This window comes from Rattus norvegicus, chromosome 5 (assembly GCF_036323735.1).
Source record: "Rattus norvegicus strain BN/NHsdMcwi chromosome 5, GRCr8, whole genome shotgun sequence".
Classification (NCBI taxonomy): domain Eukaryota; kingdom Metazoa; phylum Chordata; class Mammalia; order Rodentia; family Muridae; genus Rattus; species Rattus norvegicus.
This window is the reverse complement of record NC_086023.1, coordinates 133,351,200-133,367,073: the sequence shown is the minus strand read 5'-3', so window position 1 is coordinate 133,367,073 and position 15,874 is coordinate 133,351,200. Positions and strand designations below refer to the sequence as shown.

Below are 15,874 nucleotides of genomic sequence, written 5' to 3'. Positions count from 1 at the left end.
AGCCTGGTTCAGTTTGTGCTCACAGCTCTACCCTTAGGCCTGAGCAGGTCATCAGGGCAGTAACCACAGCTTGCAGTCAGGCCACAGCCCAAGAGCCAGCTCCAAAATGCCACCATATACCCTGATGCTTACCTGTGGATGGCTTGCCCAGCAGGTGTGTGATCCACTTCCAGCCCTGCCTGCCTTAGGACGTCGATGACAGTGTTGTTCCCCAGAAAGTGACCTAGAACATAAGATGCACCATGGTTTCAGCCAGATGCCAGGTTGTCTTCCAGAGCTAGATGGTCATCTGCTAGATGGTCATTTGTGTCTGGGACAATGAATTATACCAGCGGAGGTCCCCCAGTGGTCTCCAGGATGGGTACTGAGACACAGAATGCCCATACTTTAACAACAGGGTTCCTTCAAATCCAAGTATCGCGTCCTGGTGGTGAGATGTACACCTCGTCCACCTTGCCAGTATCCACATCCCAGCTCTGATACTCACAGGCTGTACCTCTGCATGCTCCAGCTTCCTCATCTGTAAAGTGGGAGTGACTATAACTACCTTCTCTAGTCTGTGAGGACTCTAGAGAACAGGGGCTGGGATACAGTAAAGGCTTCCAACCGTGCCTAATGCTGTTAAGCTGACCCTATTGCCTGCCCACTCAGAGTGGGTAGCCTACAACAGTCATGAGAGGCTTAGCACCAAGAAAGTCCCCAGTTCCAGCAGATCTATGGCTCCTTTCTGTAAATGCTTTCAGCAACTCATGCCTCCTTTGCCCAGTTCCCTGAGAGCCCTCCAGGGGGCAGAGGCCACCTTGCCACAGCCTTACACATGGCCAGGGTCTTACACATGCCTAGCATGTGCTGGGTGGATCTAAGCATTTAGATTCATTTCTTCACCATCTACCCATGGAGGCCTGGGTACTAGAGATGCTATAAAACCCTCCTGAATGTGGGACCAGAAGACATTGACAGTGACCTTCTGAGGTAACCTCCAGAAGTGTGTGTGTGTGTGTGTGTGTGTGTGTGTGTGATATGTACATCTCACCTCCCAGCTACTATCCATTCTCTCAGCAAGCATTTGTGGTGTATCTGTTTTGTATGAGAGATCATAAATAGAAGGTGGGTAATGCAGCAAGGGGTGGCCTCTCATCACCAGGGTACAGGCAAGATGCCCGTACTTTTCAGGCTCTGATTAGGAGAGTCTTGTGGAGGACAAGTGACTGTGGAAGAAGAAACTGCCTGGATTAGACGCTGTCCCCTCTCTCCCTCCTGGCCTCAGTCTCCCTCTTTGTCACAGGAGCACTTCGTGTTGCTCTATGTTTCCCAAGTGCTCCAGGATCTCCTGAGTCTGACTCATGGTCCCACGGGTAACAATGCCTTCCTGCTCACGTTTAGCTTAGAACTGGGTATTTAAGCAGGGGTGTGTGTGTGTGTGCCTGCGTGCATGCATGCGTGCGTGCGTGTGTGTAATGGCTGTCCCCTGGCTCTGATTGCTTGTGATGAGTGGTAAGAGGAGCGAAGCAGGAAGGTCAGCATGCTGACAGTCCCAGGGAGGCAGAGAACACAGTGGACAAGCTGGTAGGATGGACAAGCTCCTGAGTCAGAGGGAGTCTGCAGGACCAGTGGAGTGGTTGGAGCAAAGGGGCCACCCTCAGCCCTCTGGTCCTCTAATTTGATACTCAGCCATATCTCCCTAGCTGGCCCGTCAGAGGTCCTGTGGTTCCACCTGGAGATTACTGGAAATACCACACCACACAGGGGAGGATGCCAGGAGTGCCATCCTAACCTGTACTATACTTCCCCGAACCCTTGGGTGTATAGGCTACCTCTCAGAGCCTCAGTTTTCTCTGTCAGAGGGAGGGATTGAAATGCAGGATGAACATAGGCTTCTCTAAGCCATGGTCCATAGGGGAAAGTTTTGTTTTATTCAAGACCCCCCTGAAAAGATGTTCCTCCTCCTCTTCCTCTCTCCTTCCCCTTTCCCTCCTTCCTTTGATTTTCTTACCTCCCCTTCCCCCTTTCTCCCTCTCATCTCCTCTTTCCTTTTCTCCTTGACTCCCTCCCTCTTCTCGTATATAATGCCATTGGTTTAGTGAACACTGACTATTGCATAGCTCATGCTGGGTCATGATTGACAGCCTGAGCCCTATTCTGGTTCCTCTCTATCTCAGATTCAGGCTTGTAGGATCAGGGCACTATCTCCAATGTATTTGACACCGCAGGAAGTTGTGCAGGCATGTAAGACATCTACCTTAGTGTGGTGACAGGGAAGACTTCCTGGAGGAGGCAGTGCTACTAGGTGAGGATGGGAGTGGGGTGGGATGAGGGGTCCAGGTGGAGGGCAGTGTGTACAGTGACTGGAGGAGGAACGAGGCAGGCGGAGATCTCTATGCAGAAGAGACAAAAGTATAGGTGTGAACTGTAAAGCATAGGACCCCCAGATTCTGACTTTGACCCGGCATGCTGACAATAAGCCCAGAGTCTCTCTCTCAGCCTGTGAGCTGGTTAGTTTCTGTTAACTCCATACAGACCAGAGTCACCTGGGAAGAGAGAACCTCAAAGGAGGAATGGCCTCCATCAGATAAGATTGGACTGTGGGCATGTCTGTGGAGCTTCTTAAAGATATAGCATTGATGATTAATGCAGGAGGACTCATCCCACTGTGGGAGGTATTGACCTTGGGCAGAAGGTTGTGGGTTGAATAAGAACTCAAGCTGAGCAAGCCGGAAGGCAGTATTCTTTCATGGTCTCTACTTCAGTCCCTGTCTCCAGTTCCTGCCCTACCACTCCTGGGCAACTGTTACCTGGAAATGTAAGACGAACCCCTTCTTCCCCTAAGTTGCTTTTGCTCACAGTATTTTATTGCAGAAAACAACTAAGGCAGCCTGTGATCCTAGCTTTCCTGTCACCAGTGTCTTTCACCACAAATGTCAAATGAGCCTTTGGCCCAGAGAGGCAGGGGGAGTAAAAGCCCTTGGCCAGGATGTCATCTTAAGGGAGCTGAAACTGTTCCTGGGTAGGTTGCACACATCCCCCTTCACTCGGCTCTGTGGAGCTGGAAGAGAGAAGTGGGTGCTCTCTTCAGTGCCCAGGAGGAAGGACTCTGCCAGGAGCTCATGGCCTCTGCTCTGGACAATGGTTTAAATGCCCCCTCTCCTTCCATGGAGATCTGGCTTTAATAAGCTCCAATGGTCCAACTATGGTCCCAACATCTGCCCAGAAATCCTCAAGATCTACCAGTGAAAACTCCAAATTACATGCTGTCCAAGAGAGGCAGGTGACACCCACTGACTGTCTGAGGCTATACTGTAGATTGTCAGAGGGCCCAGGCTTGGCATAGCTCTATGTGGCTTCTGTGGTGCAGACCTCAAGGGCTGCTGCTGGGCTCTGGATGTCTCCCGTGTCTGCTTAAGAGCCCTGGCACTTCTTCAACCTTAAGGCTTTCTGAATTGGATTGCTTTCCTTAGTCTGGGGATACTTGGAGAAAGTGGGTAGGTCTAGCTCAAATTTCTACCTTCTCTGCCTCTCATCCTTCCTTCTAGGATGGGAGAATGGTACTTCTCCTCCATGCTCCTTGTCAACCCTAGGAGGGACCCTTCTATATCATCTGTGCACAGAACTCAGTGATATAATCCTGAATCCCAGCCAGTGTTCCTGACATTTACTCTTTCTGGTGCTTGGTCTTATGAGACCCGTAGTTGCAGTTTCTTAGTACCTAAGTCTCCTTCTGGCCTGTGCCCTTGTCACCATGTCCTTATGGGCGACGTCCTTCGTGGGTTTTCTTTTGCCTAGTCCAAACAGGAGCTGTGAAAGCTGCCCCTAGCTTCTTTCCTCTTCCTTTTACTCATGGCTCGGCTACTCACAGTAGTGATGACTACTTCAGTGGCCCCATAGACATCTCCACCTAGCCCTTCCACAGAGCCCACTACCTCTGCTTGCCCTCTCGCCATGCTATCACTGTGCCTCTACTGGACATTGCTAATCAAGCTATGCTGGCCTTCATCCTCCCACAGTCAATAGAGACCCTGGGTGTCTCCTCTCAAATACACTGGGCTGCCCAGCTGCCACCACCCGCAGCCACACCGCATTGCTCTTCAGTCCCTTCCCACTGTAGCTAACCTGACTCTGTTGTAACGTGCTCTCATGGAGCCACCTGATGGGGGTGGAGGTGGAATATAAGCTTTTTGAGGGTGGGACCATGCCTGATTCATCTTTGTCCCCAGAGTTAAGCCTAAATCTGGCGCACCACCATGGCTCCACGAATGTTTGTTGAATGAATGAGTGACATAGCCTTTTACTCTACATCCTTTCCATGATCTCATCCTGTCCCCAGGAGACCCAAGTTTCCCCCATTCTTGTAGCCCAGACCTGGCCCTTGGTGACGCTTCTCAAGATCCCACCAATCCTAGGAGCTTGGCCCCTATACAGGCCAGAGTCAGGGTCCAGCATATGCTGTCCCCAGGGATTGGCAGACAGTGCTTAGGCTTGTCTCCAAAGTTGGAAATTCTGAACAAGGCACCACCCCCATGCTGGAACCTGCCGGCAAGGTGATGGAAGGTTTCCAAAGGGGCCCCACAATGTTGGGGCTCAGCCTGTTTGGCTTGCCCAGCCTCCCTGGGGCTCCTGGCCACCACTCAGCATCTCCCTCCAGCATTAGCTTCCAGCTGTTCTCTGGCCAGCTCTCTGCAGGAAGACACGTTCCATTTCGCTTGTTGAGTCCAGAGAGGACAACAGAAGAGGAAAGAGAGGGTGGGGCACAGGGAGCCAAGGAGACACAAAGAGGGAAGTAGGAAGAAAAGCAGAAGGACGGGGGTGGGGGGATGGGAGTGGGGAGGAGAGAACTTCAGGACCTGGGAAGCAAAAGAGAAGGACAGAGGAGAGGGGCCAGAGACCAGCTGTTAAGAGATGTGGTAACTTACTTCAGGGGGAGAAGAGGGAAGAGGAAAGGTAGCCAGACAGGGAGGGGAGAGGAGAGAGAGAGAGAGAGAGAGAGAAAGAGAGAGAGAGAGAGAGAGAGAGAGAGAGAGAGAGAGAGAGAGACCCAGAGTTGGAAGCAAAGGATGCAGTGGGGAGATGGCCCTAGAATGGGCAGAATTAGATGGTTATCGGGAACATTCAGGTTCAGGGAGTACAGAGCTTCAACTCTATGTGGCGAGGCTGGACTTGTCTCTCTGAGACAAACCAGGGGCCACTTACAGACATCTATATACAAACAGAGAAGGGGCAGGGGATGTTTCAGACCTGAGAAGAGGCTCCTTTCTTCTGGGTGTATGATAGGCTGTGCCAATGCACAAAGCTTGGAGGATGGAGAGCATAGCCTGCCAGCCTCACCTGACCCTCTAGCATGGGCAGGCAGGGCAGGGCAGAGCCTGGCACAATACTCAGCCCATCCACGAGCCCTGTGGCCTTGGGTAGTTCCTTTCCCTCTTTGTGTCTCAACTCCCCCATATGCAGTTGTACCACCTGGCTTCCTGTCCCCCTGCCCCATCCGCCAGTATGGCTTCACCAGGTGATGACCTGAATACATTCAGAGGTCTCTAGACCATCCATTTCATCTTCAGGTAGCCACTGAAGGTGCTGCCACTTTATAGACGAGGACACTGAGGCTCAGTGGGGGAAGTAGGACTTGCCCAAGGTCACACAGCTGGTATGAGGCAAGGCTTTTTGGGCTCGTCCCCAGAACTGATCCAGTTCATGGTAAGGTCCATCACGCCCACTCTGAAGTACTTGGCAGCTGCAGAGATGCCAAGATCATGGTTGGGGGCAGGAAATGGTCAGAAACGTGTGTACCTTCCAAGGTTCAGCAGACTGGAGAGGGAAGTGTGTGAAGCGCTCAGCATGAACAATGCGCCAATTAACTGGGCAATTTCAAGACTGCAGTGGGGGCTGGGTGGTGGAGGAGGAGAGAACCAGATGTTTCCCCGCACAGGCTCCAGAGTAACGCGGGTGCCTTCGGCCAGCACACATGTTTTCTCTCCAGTGAGCATGCGGGTTTCCAGTTTTCTCCTCCTGGAAGAGGCATCCCAAGTCCGTATTTATGTTCCGTCTGAAATTAATGCAAGGGAAACTTTCAAATGCGAATCTCACTGCCAGGGCCTCCGGCCGGCCGGATATCAAACCAGAGCCCTGTTTGTTTTCCCTAGGAAGTGTGACAGGAGGGGTGGATAATGAGGGGCACCAGGGCTTCTAGTCTATCCAGAGCTGTGTGGAGGAGACCTGGCTGACCTGGGCTTCCTCTTCTGCTCTGCAGTCACCCAGCAAAGGGCTGAGCCTTCTCAGCTCATTGGAGACAGACTTGAGACGGACTAAGTAGCCAGCCTCGTGCCAGGGTCTGAGACACACTGTGGTCTCTACCCGTGGGAGACATAGGTACGTGCTCCATGCTCCTGTGTGGGAGCTTCTGGGATGCCAGGCATAACTGATGAAATAATAACGGATGAAGGACAGACTCTGCTCTGCCATCAATGTGGCAAAGATGGACACAAACACCGAGTGACAGACTGCCTGCTCCGTCTCTAGCAGGCATTACGTGCCAAATGTTTGGATTCATTTTCTCATTCAGCTGCCCCATAGTTAAACGTGCCCATGACACGCAGGCATAAAAGACAGGTCTATGTCTAGCCATGGCTCAGGTATGTCCATAGCAAGGCACTTGTGGAGCTGGCTGCCCAGACAATGCCCAGCCTTGGGGCTCTGGGGAGACTCCAGTTTGGAGTAGCCTGTGCTATCTGACAGCTGGGTTAAGCGGGTATCTAGTCACTGGGTGTGAATTTCCTCTTAGAAAGTGCCTCTTCCCTCATCAAGGCATCCACTTGGTTCTATAACTTTGAGCTTGAAGCTTTTATGTCATTTGAATCAGATGCTTTCAAAGTTAACAATCTGCTCTGGGGTCAGGAGGCCACATCTCTGCTGGCACCTGTCATTTGAGTGTGACTGATGGTAACTCAGAGTGAGGTAGAAGCCCCCAAGGCTTTGGCTAGCTGGTCCCGAGGACCTGGTAACCACATTGCTTTATCTAAAAACCTTTACAGGCATCTAATGCATGCTAGGCTAATACATGGAGGCCAAGAAGAGTCAGGGATGGCCCTCTTCCTTCTGGTGACAAATGACCACAAATGTAGGCAATGACTGCTGAGTCTGTCCAGGCTGGTGTAGAGTGGGATTTGTAATGGGCTTCAAGGTTGCAGGTCTCAGCTGTGACTGGGACAATCACTCTTTATAACACTAGGCTCTTTCCTGAAGTTCAATGTTCCAGGGTCTAAGACCTCCTGTTGGCTAGAGACATATTTAGGGACAGAGGCTCATCCTGTCTCTGGTGGTTTCAATAGGTATGGCCCCCATTGATTCATGTGTTTGAATACTTGGCCCATAGAGAATAGCACTATTAGGAGGTGTGGCCTTGTTGGAGGAGGTTCATCACTGTGAGGGTGGGCTTTGAGGTCTCCTATACTCAAGTTCCCTCCTATACACAGACTCCTTCTGCTGCCTGTGGATCAAGATCTAGAACCTCTCAGCTGCCTCCCCAGTACCTTGCCTGCCTGCTATCTCCCATGCTTTCCACCATGATGATAATGGACTAAACCTCTGAAACTATAAGCTACCCCCAATTCAATGTTTTCCTTTATAAGAGTTACCATGGTCATGGTGTCCCTTCACAGCAATAAAACTCTTAACTATGATACAGTCCTGAGCCTCACTGTTATTTAACACTAACTAAGTTCTTGAGATTTCTATGCAGTGCAACAGAGTTCTTCTAGCTCCTCATCTGGTGTGAAATGAGCCATGTCCTTGGAGGATTGCTGGCTCGGAGGAACCAGGGGTCCTGGAGTAGTAGTGGCCTGACAGGCTGTTTAAGCTGTGTCTGGCACTGAGCCATCATGTGCTACTCACGGACTCTCAGAGCACTTTCAGAGGGAACTCTGAGATCAAGAGGAATGAAGGCATTGACCAGTCCAGAGATAGCTCTCAGAAGAAAACTGGGATGTCCTACAGCCTAGTTTCAAAGTCCACACTCTAGTCTATTACTTTCCTCTCTTTCATTCCTGGCACTATCCAGCTGAGCCCATAGCTGGCATTCTCAGATCTTCTGCTGACAGCACAGTCCTAGAGACAACCCTGGGGACATGGCCCACAGTTCCTATTGACTTGTCTTGTTCAAAGGAAGGCCAACTAGGCTCAAGCCAGAAGGAGATATTGCTCTGCCTGTTATGATGCTCTGGGTTGAATGGGAATGGCTCTGGCCAAAGATGGTAGCCATTGCAAAGATGGCCGCTCCAGATGGATGTGTGGTGTGGTGACAGCTCCTTTTAGCACTACTGGGAATTCTGAAGCACTTCTGGAAGGTTTAGCTTCATGTTTGTGTTGCGAAGCAGGACAAACATGGGTGCTGTGTGTGAAGGGAAGAAACTACCAGGAGTGTAGCCTCTATTCCAGATTGGCTGGCTGTTCTTGGACCATCTTTGAACTCTGATGGGCTTCTGTCCCAAAGGTGGTGAATAGAGAAGAGAGTGAAATGCAGGGAAGGATGGTCTTGTCCTGAGGACTATGTGGGTGTGGAGGGCCTCTGGACATGCACAGGGGCACGCCAACCAGACCCCACCTTCTCTAGGAAACCTCCAAGTCAGCCTCTGCCAACAAGCATGGGATGTGGGATGCAGGGGCTGGAAGGAGCCTTGCCTCTTGTTGTGCACAAGGAGTGGAAAGACTCTGGGAAGATTATAGGACTATCTCAGAGGGCAAGCCATTTCCACCTCACCATGCTGTTTGCCTTTCTCGCCCTCAAGGCCCTGAGTTAACTCTTGCTGTAGCTTACTTTTCTCACAGATTCTTTCCTCACCAATTGCTACCCCTCCCCCAAGAAACCCTGCTTATCATTAAGCCTCTGCCTCCTGCCTCAGCCTGTGTGGTTTGCTCACTGGGACCTAGCACTCTGTTTTTGTTACTGTAGTCTCACCTTCCAGACGGTAGATGCCATGCACCATGGGGCAGAGACTTCAGTTCTGGCTCAAATGTTCTTGTGGTAATGTAGGAGAGACTGGTCTGTTTTGCATACCTCAGGAGCATCACCTTCAGTCATCCATTTGCTCATTCAAGAAGGGAGGAATGAGCATCTTAAGTTCTGGGGTGCAACTTGAGCTAAGAGATGACAGTGTGCTGTTTGAGCAGAGTGTCAGAATGAAGTTCCAGGACACTGTGTGAGCTTAGGATGGAGGGCTTAAGCAGCAGCTGGATATTTTGAGGAGTCTGACCACCCCAACAAAGTCATTGCCATCACTTCACTGGAGCTTTGAGGCTCTATTGTTCCTGTGTTCATTTCCACCTGTCTGTCAAATGGTACAGAAGGGCTATCCTATCCTTATAGCGGGCCCTGAGCACGATGGCTGTATGGTTGGATTGTCAAACAGGACAGTGTACCTTCTACAGGAAGTAGTTTCTTCATTCATTCATTCAATCATTCATTCATTCATTCATTCATTTTTGGTGGTGCTGAATTAACGCGAGGCAAATGCTTTATCTTTGAGCTATATCTCAGCCAACACAATTGCCTTTAGCTAAGGTAATGGTGCATCTTTCCATGAAGTCCTGCCTCAGGCCCATATGTGTTGTTCTGAATGCCATTGAGCAGCCTGAAGGCTGAGTGTCCTGGATGTCCCAATACTCAGAGCAATAGATTCTCGTCTCCGACTCTGCCTGCCTTCTGTCTGGACTTTACTTCCTGTGGGGCAGTTGGTGGCTGCCCCGGAAGGCATGTCCAGGTTCTGCAAGGCTCCATACTACTCCCAAGTCTCCGAGAACAATTGAAACAAACCATGCTGGAATGTTGGAATGCTATGAGACCGGAGAGCCAGGATATTGCAACCAGGCAATTAGAGCACTAGAACGCTGAGATTCAAGGATTGGGAAGTGCCAGAAGTATGGGCTTTCTTCACACTATATTATGCTAGGGACACAGAAACGGACAACTTCCAACTGCTAGAGTTGGAAATGAATGGGCCCCAGAGGTTACCTGTTTCCCTACTCCACAACCTGCTGGTGACTCATGCTTCCAACTTAGCTCCTCCAGTTCCTGAATCATGCATTTTATTATTAAAAAAAATGCTACAAGATCCTTGGATGGCTGAACAAATAAACAGACCAAGGAAATCTTTTTTCCTAGAATGAAGGATAACATTGCTATTTCCTCTTAATGCCGAGGTCTAAGCTCTCTCTCTCTCTCTCTTCTCTCTCTCTCTCTCTCTCTCTCTCTCTCTCTCTCTCTCTCTCTCTCTCTCTCTCTCCCCCCCCCCTGGGGCTGAATGGAATATACTCAATTCTGTATGATTTGGTTCACCGTGTCTTTGTTTAAAAATCTGCTAGCAGTCTTGTGACTGTGGGTCCTGCTATGGTAGAGTTCACATGCATGGGGATAGTCACTGAGTGGGCAGTGTGTAGGTAAACACAGGAGGCAGCTGGGTATAGTGGCCATCTTTAAATCCTAGTTTTTGGGCGTTGCTAGAGAAATCTTAACAAACTGCAACTTGACAGGGTTATGGGCCTTCGATGCCAGCGGAGGAAGCAAGTGAATCTCGGTTCCAGCAGACATTATGGACGGGTCAACACTTTTATGCTGGGCTCTGACGTGCTTCTTCAGAGCACCACACTCTAGGCACCCAATAGCAATTAATCACAGATGGCTCAAGAGTTTAAATCTACCCTAACTTCCTGTTCTTGTCAAATTTGTGGTCAGCTTCTCTTGTATTCATGTCAAATGCTTTCCCCTCTTCAAACCAAGCGCCCTTTGTCTTCCTTCTCAGCTTTGCCTTCCAGCTGGAAGAGTGGGCTTAGTGGGAAGCCATCAGCTACCTGCTCATACACACTTCAGCTGAGGTACCCTCTTCTGCCTGGAGATCAACTCTCTCCCCTTCCTCCATTTCTTCTCTTTCCCCTTTTGGAACCCCTATCTTTCTATACTGGTGGCTTCTGCTTAGGTAACGAGGCTTTAAAAAGGCCACAGAAGTTGCCTTGAATTTGGCAGCACCCCGTCCCTCATCTCTTTTACTATGCCAAACTATTTCCCATATAAAAACAATGTGGATGGATGTGGGGCTAAACACAGCTACCAGTTTTTAATGCTGCCAAGTAAGGACTTTGAGATCCCTTCCTGCTGCTATCCCTAACAAGTTGCTCCCCACTCCCAAGCCCCCAGTATGCTTTGATTTGAAAGAGTGCTTGAGTGGATTGTTGTGCCCTGTGGGCTTGGAGCATCACAGGAAAGTCAGTGTTCTGTATCTTTTAGCTTCCTCAGCCATAGGCGAAGGCTGGTGCAAAAGACCACCAGGCTCTGAGTAACCCTACACCTGCATCTTGGGGCCTGTTCTTGAGAGGCATCCCTGCTCTCTTACTGGCCTCCCTCAGTGCCTGTGCTCTCTGGAGGCTCCTTCAAATCTGAGTAACTATGGAGCTGGGGTACTCCAGAGGCTGCTGTTCTGCAGTCACTTAAGGCCACTTAGTAGAGAATGCAGTGCCTAGACGTGGTGACCGAGAGAAGAGATGCTGAAGGGCTACTTCTTTGCACAGGTCCTCGTAGCTATGTGGCTGACACCAGGGACCCTGCAGATATTCTGCAAGAGGGAGAGTGACATCCCCATCTCCATGTATTAGTATAGGTACTGCTCTCGTGGGCTCCTTCAGAAGACCCCCCCCCAGATCCCTTGGGAGACCCCACCTGTTCCTCACACTTGCCCCAGAATTCTAGACAGCCCATAATACAAGACAGATCAAGTCAAAGTCAGCGTCTTCTGTTTAAGTGGGTAAACTAAGGTCATAAGAGGGGAGAAGACTTGCTGGAGGCCATAGTGGACCATAGCAGAGCCATTGAGGAGCAGAGCTCTTTCTGTGTAGTTTCTATGGCCTTCATGAGCTGTTTTAAAAGGGCCTACATCCATGTTTGATACCCTCCTATGAGCCTCACTTTGAAGGAGATTTGGAAATGGGAAGAATAGTTTGGATAAATATACTCCCAACTCTTACCCTCAACATCCTTGGAGCTGAATGTGGGCAGGGGAGGTACAGAGATCGACTGAGGACAGCCCCGTTACAGAGTCTAGATGTCCACAGGTGCCCTTGTGGATTGGACTGACTGCTCGGCCTGGAGGGTGTGTGTCAAGGCCATAGGGAGAGAGGCAGAGCAGTGGACTGATGAGCATACCTATAAGCTGCCATCTTGTTTGTTTGAGACAGGGGCTTGCTATATATCCCTGGCTGGCTTTGAACTTCCTAGGCAGACCAGGCTAGCCTTGGATATCTGCCTGCCTGTGTGTCCAGAGGGCTTGGATTATTGGTGAACGTCATCACATCCAGCTGTAAGCTATTTTAAAATTTTCACAAAACACAGGTGGATTTCACAAATTTAAGTGGTAAGAGGTAAATGGTCATTGTAACTCACTGAACTAAAGATGACAACACAGAACCCTGCATACAATCCTAGCCCTAATGCAGCCACTGGAGACAGCCAGAGAAAAGTAGGAAGGGTAAGGAACAGAGAAGGAATAGGGGCCCCAAGGAACTCTGTGTAGACATCTTTAGATCCCTTTACAGGAGAAAAAGACCCCTAGAAACCTTTAGCTCATGTCCTGTGTTGCCATGGTGATGCTTAAGTTCATTATAGTGGTGATGATGGTGGTGATAATAATTATGGCAGCTGCCATTGTGGATCCCCACCATATGGAAGATTATTTGAATGTCACTCATCCTCACAACTACACTATAACATGGATACTTTAGATTCATCAAATTGTTAATGTCGTCCTTCCCATTAACTGAAGAGAAAATTGAACCCTTGGGAAAGTACCAGCTAAGGTGACATGACACACGGCCCAGTTAGAGTTGGAGTTACAACTGTGGGCTGTCTCTCTTCCTCACTCATGAGGCCACAAGACCCTTATGATTAGCCCTGGCTCTAGGTTGAGTGGGTCCAGGCTAGGATGGGCACTGAAAGATTGTTGGGGGCTCACATATGTCCACTTGGCACTTGAAGAGGCCATGGCAGGGGGTGCTTCCCTTGCCAAGGGAGATGCTATGAGAGAAGCTCAGAAGCTGGGGAAACACTAGGGTCCTAGCTCTGTTCCTGGGTACCATGTGGCTTTCACACCCTCTTCTGGGCCTCAGCTTTTTCCTTGACAAGTAGAGGTCAGAGCCAAACCTGCTCCAAAGGCGAAGAAGCAGATCTTGCCCTGGTTTTCCTGCAGCAGCGCCATGACCCTCTTTCCCATGCGCTCATTCCTCTTGTAGATGAGCTCCTGGCGGAAGTAGCTGTCAATTTCCTGGGCTGTCACCTGCTCATGAGGTGGGAGGGTGGTGTTGATGAAGTTGGGTAGCTGCAATGGTAAGACAGAACAACTTTCAGATCTTGATGGAGCAGGGAATATGTCAGATAAACCCCAGGTAAGACTGTTATTGACTTACCTTTCTGAAGAGAATGTTCTCTGTTTCTTGCTTCTCATCAACCCTCATGCCCTCAAAGAAGAGCATTGTTACAGTTGTACATGTAAAGCAAGCCTGAGAGTGAAAGACATGTGTGCCTGAGACATGTGTGACCACAGTCAATGTTTGGTGGAGCGCAGCTAAGACTCACATCGAGGTCTGCCTGGTATTTATTTCTCTGGAGGTTGAGGTTCAGGGTGTTGAGGCCATGCTGGGTTCTTTATGTCCTTCCTTTGGCCCTGAATCTAGTACAACGTGGACACGGAACCCAGTTCATCAAAGGGGTATAGATGACAGCTATGGCAAGAAGGCCATCGGACTTGGTGTGAGGAAGACTTGAACTTTAGATTCAGTTCTGATGCTGGGTATACTGAACAAGCTGCTCCATTTTGCTGAGTCCTGACTCATTTGTAGGAAGGACTGTGTGACAGGAGGGATTAAAGGAGACAAGGGCCACTACTGTGGCCGCACTCAGTGTTCTGCTCTACACAGATGAGCAGGGCAGAACTTTCAGAGTTTCCTCTCTTCTGGCTTCAAACTTCTAGAAACTTCTTGAAAATTATCCCAGGATCACAGATCCTTCCAGACTGATGCTTGTGGGATAAGCTGCCTAGAGCTCGTCCATCTTTCCAGTTCTGGGTCCTTTTCCCTCTCTAGTGTGTCACTTGCCACATGGCCTGAGGCCTGGCAAGGGCTTTGTGGATGTGCTCTTGAACTAGGCAGAAGAACCCCTGAGTTCAAGGACAAAGTCATGTCATTCCAAGTCCCCAGGGCCTGCTATAAGGAAGATGCCTACCAGGGGTCAAACATGAATGTAAGATTGCACTGCCCCTTCTGGGTTGTTGTGCTCTATTGTTTCCCCCATCTGGCCTGGAAGGTAGGTCCAGCCATTCTAGCACCACCTCCTTCAAAATGGGCATGGAGTTGCAGGGAAAGAAAGGCAGTGAATCAAAGCACACTGTCTTTCCTCCCATCCCCCCATGCCAAAGCATTTGCCAAGCTCATAGGACATCTTCCGTTCTTCATTGTCACCTAGCCAAGCACAAATCACAAAATACTAGTCCTGACTGAAACATGAGGGGAGTGTGTGCCCACAGACACCAACTTCCTAGAGAGCTTAGTCCCCCAGAAGAGCCAATTTTTATGGCTTTTTTACCCAAAGCACAGGGCTTTTTACAGCCAAGGAGGAGCTGTCAACATCCTTTCTGAGAAAGATGGGGGAGTCAACAGTGTCTGAACCCTGAGGGCTTGTGAGGAGGCTGGACATCTGCCTCTGCTCTGCTGGCCAAGGAGCAGTGGGAGAATGGATAGTAAGAGCACCTGCATACTCCGTCTCCTTAGTCAGAGAAGCTGGACTCACTGCTCTGGGACAGAGAAGGAAGTGACGTGATTGTCTCAATGTGAGTACTGCACAATGTGTACAATGTGCATGGCAGCCCTGCTCATGCCTAGGCCAGTACAGAGCTGGCACCCAGAGACTGCCTGCTTGGCAGATAGACAAATGAGGAAACGGAGTTCTTATCCTCCTCCACACTGGAAGGGATGACTGGCAGCCCTGATGAAACAGGTCACACTTGACTTGATGCAGTTACAGGAGACGCTAAAGATTTTTGAGTCAGGGCGGAGAACAGAGAGGCCATGACCAGAAGGACTATTTCTGGAAACACACCTCTCAAAGGCTTCTCTCCATTTATGGGATCTGGGAGAGGATGGGAGGCCAAGCCTTATTACTGTTAGTATTTGTTAAGTCAGTGAACAAGTGGACGGATGAGCAGGATGAGCGGCAGTTGAGGAAGAGTGTTGATGAGCACAGGTCCTGCAGTCGCACAACCAGCACAGCTTGGGTTGCCACCTTTCTTTCATTGCCTGGTGCTCTCTAGGTCATATGGTCTCTCCAAGTTTCACATTCTTTATCGGTAACAGGGTGACACATATGATGACTTAGTGCATGGATTCAATGAGACCAGCTTCAGAAAGGCAGATTGGGATCTCTCTCTCTCTCTCTCTCTCTCTCTCTCTCTCTCTCACACACACACACACACACACACACACACACACACACGCACGCACACATGTATATATACACATGTATGTATAATGACATCCTGCATTGTCACCTTCCTGTGATGTTGTGGGTTACCAGTGAAGGGTAGACTACAGAGATGACAGATGGTTGTCAGAACTATCAGAAGTGAAGGAAGAGGATCTGATCCCCTTCTTTCTCCCATGGATCATGGGATTTATGAACAGATACCCCTCCTTTCTGCTCTGCTTCTCATCCACAAGGTGCATCTGCATAAAGATTCCCCAGGGGACTTAAGTATTTATAAGAACAAGAAAAAGAGTGAAACTTCAAAACCATGAAGTAGGACTAGCTACTCAGCTTCCCTTGGGCTTCCCAGCCACGGTCTAGCATTTTCTGTGA

At 49.7% G+C, this 15,874-nt stretch overlaps 1 protein-coding gene across 8 annotated transcripts in view; it reads right to left on the bottom strand.

Moving 5' to 3' along the window:
- Positions 1-15,874, bottom strand: part of Trabd2b (TraB domain containing 2B) — a 217,727-nt gene that overhangs the window by 28,667 nt on the left and 173,186 nt on the right. For all 8 annotated transcript variants that reach the window (XM_006238601.5, XM_017593793.3, XM_006238603.5 and 5 more), the window contains exons 4-5: positions 13,169-13,343; positions 133-223 (exon numbers count right to left, since the gene is read on the bottom strand). In XM_006238601.5, coding sequence (XP_006238663.1) covers positions 133-223; positions 13,169-13,343 — 266 coding nt within the window. The remainder of the gene's footprint in view (positions 1-132; positions 224-13,168; positions 13,344-15,874) is intronic.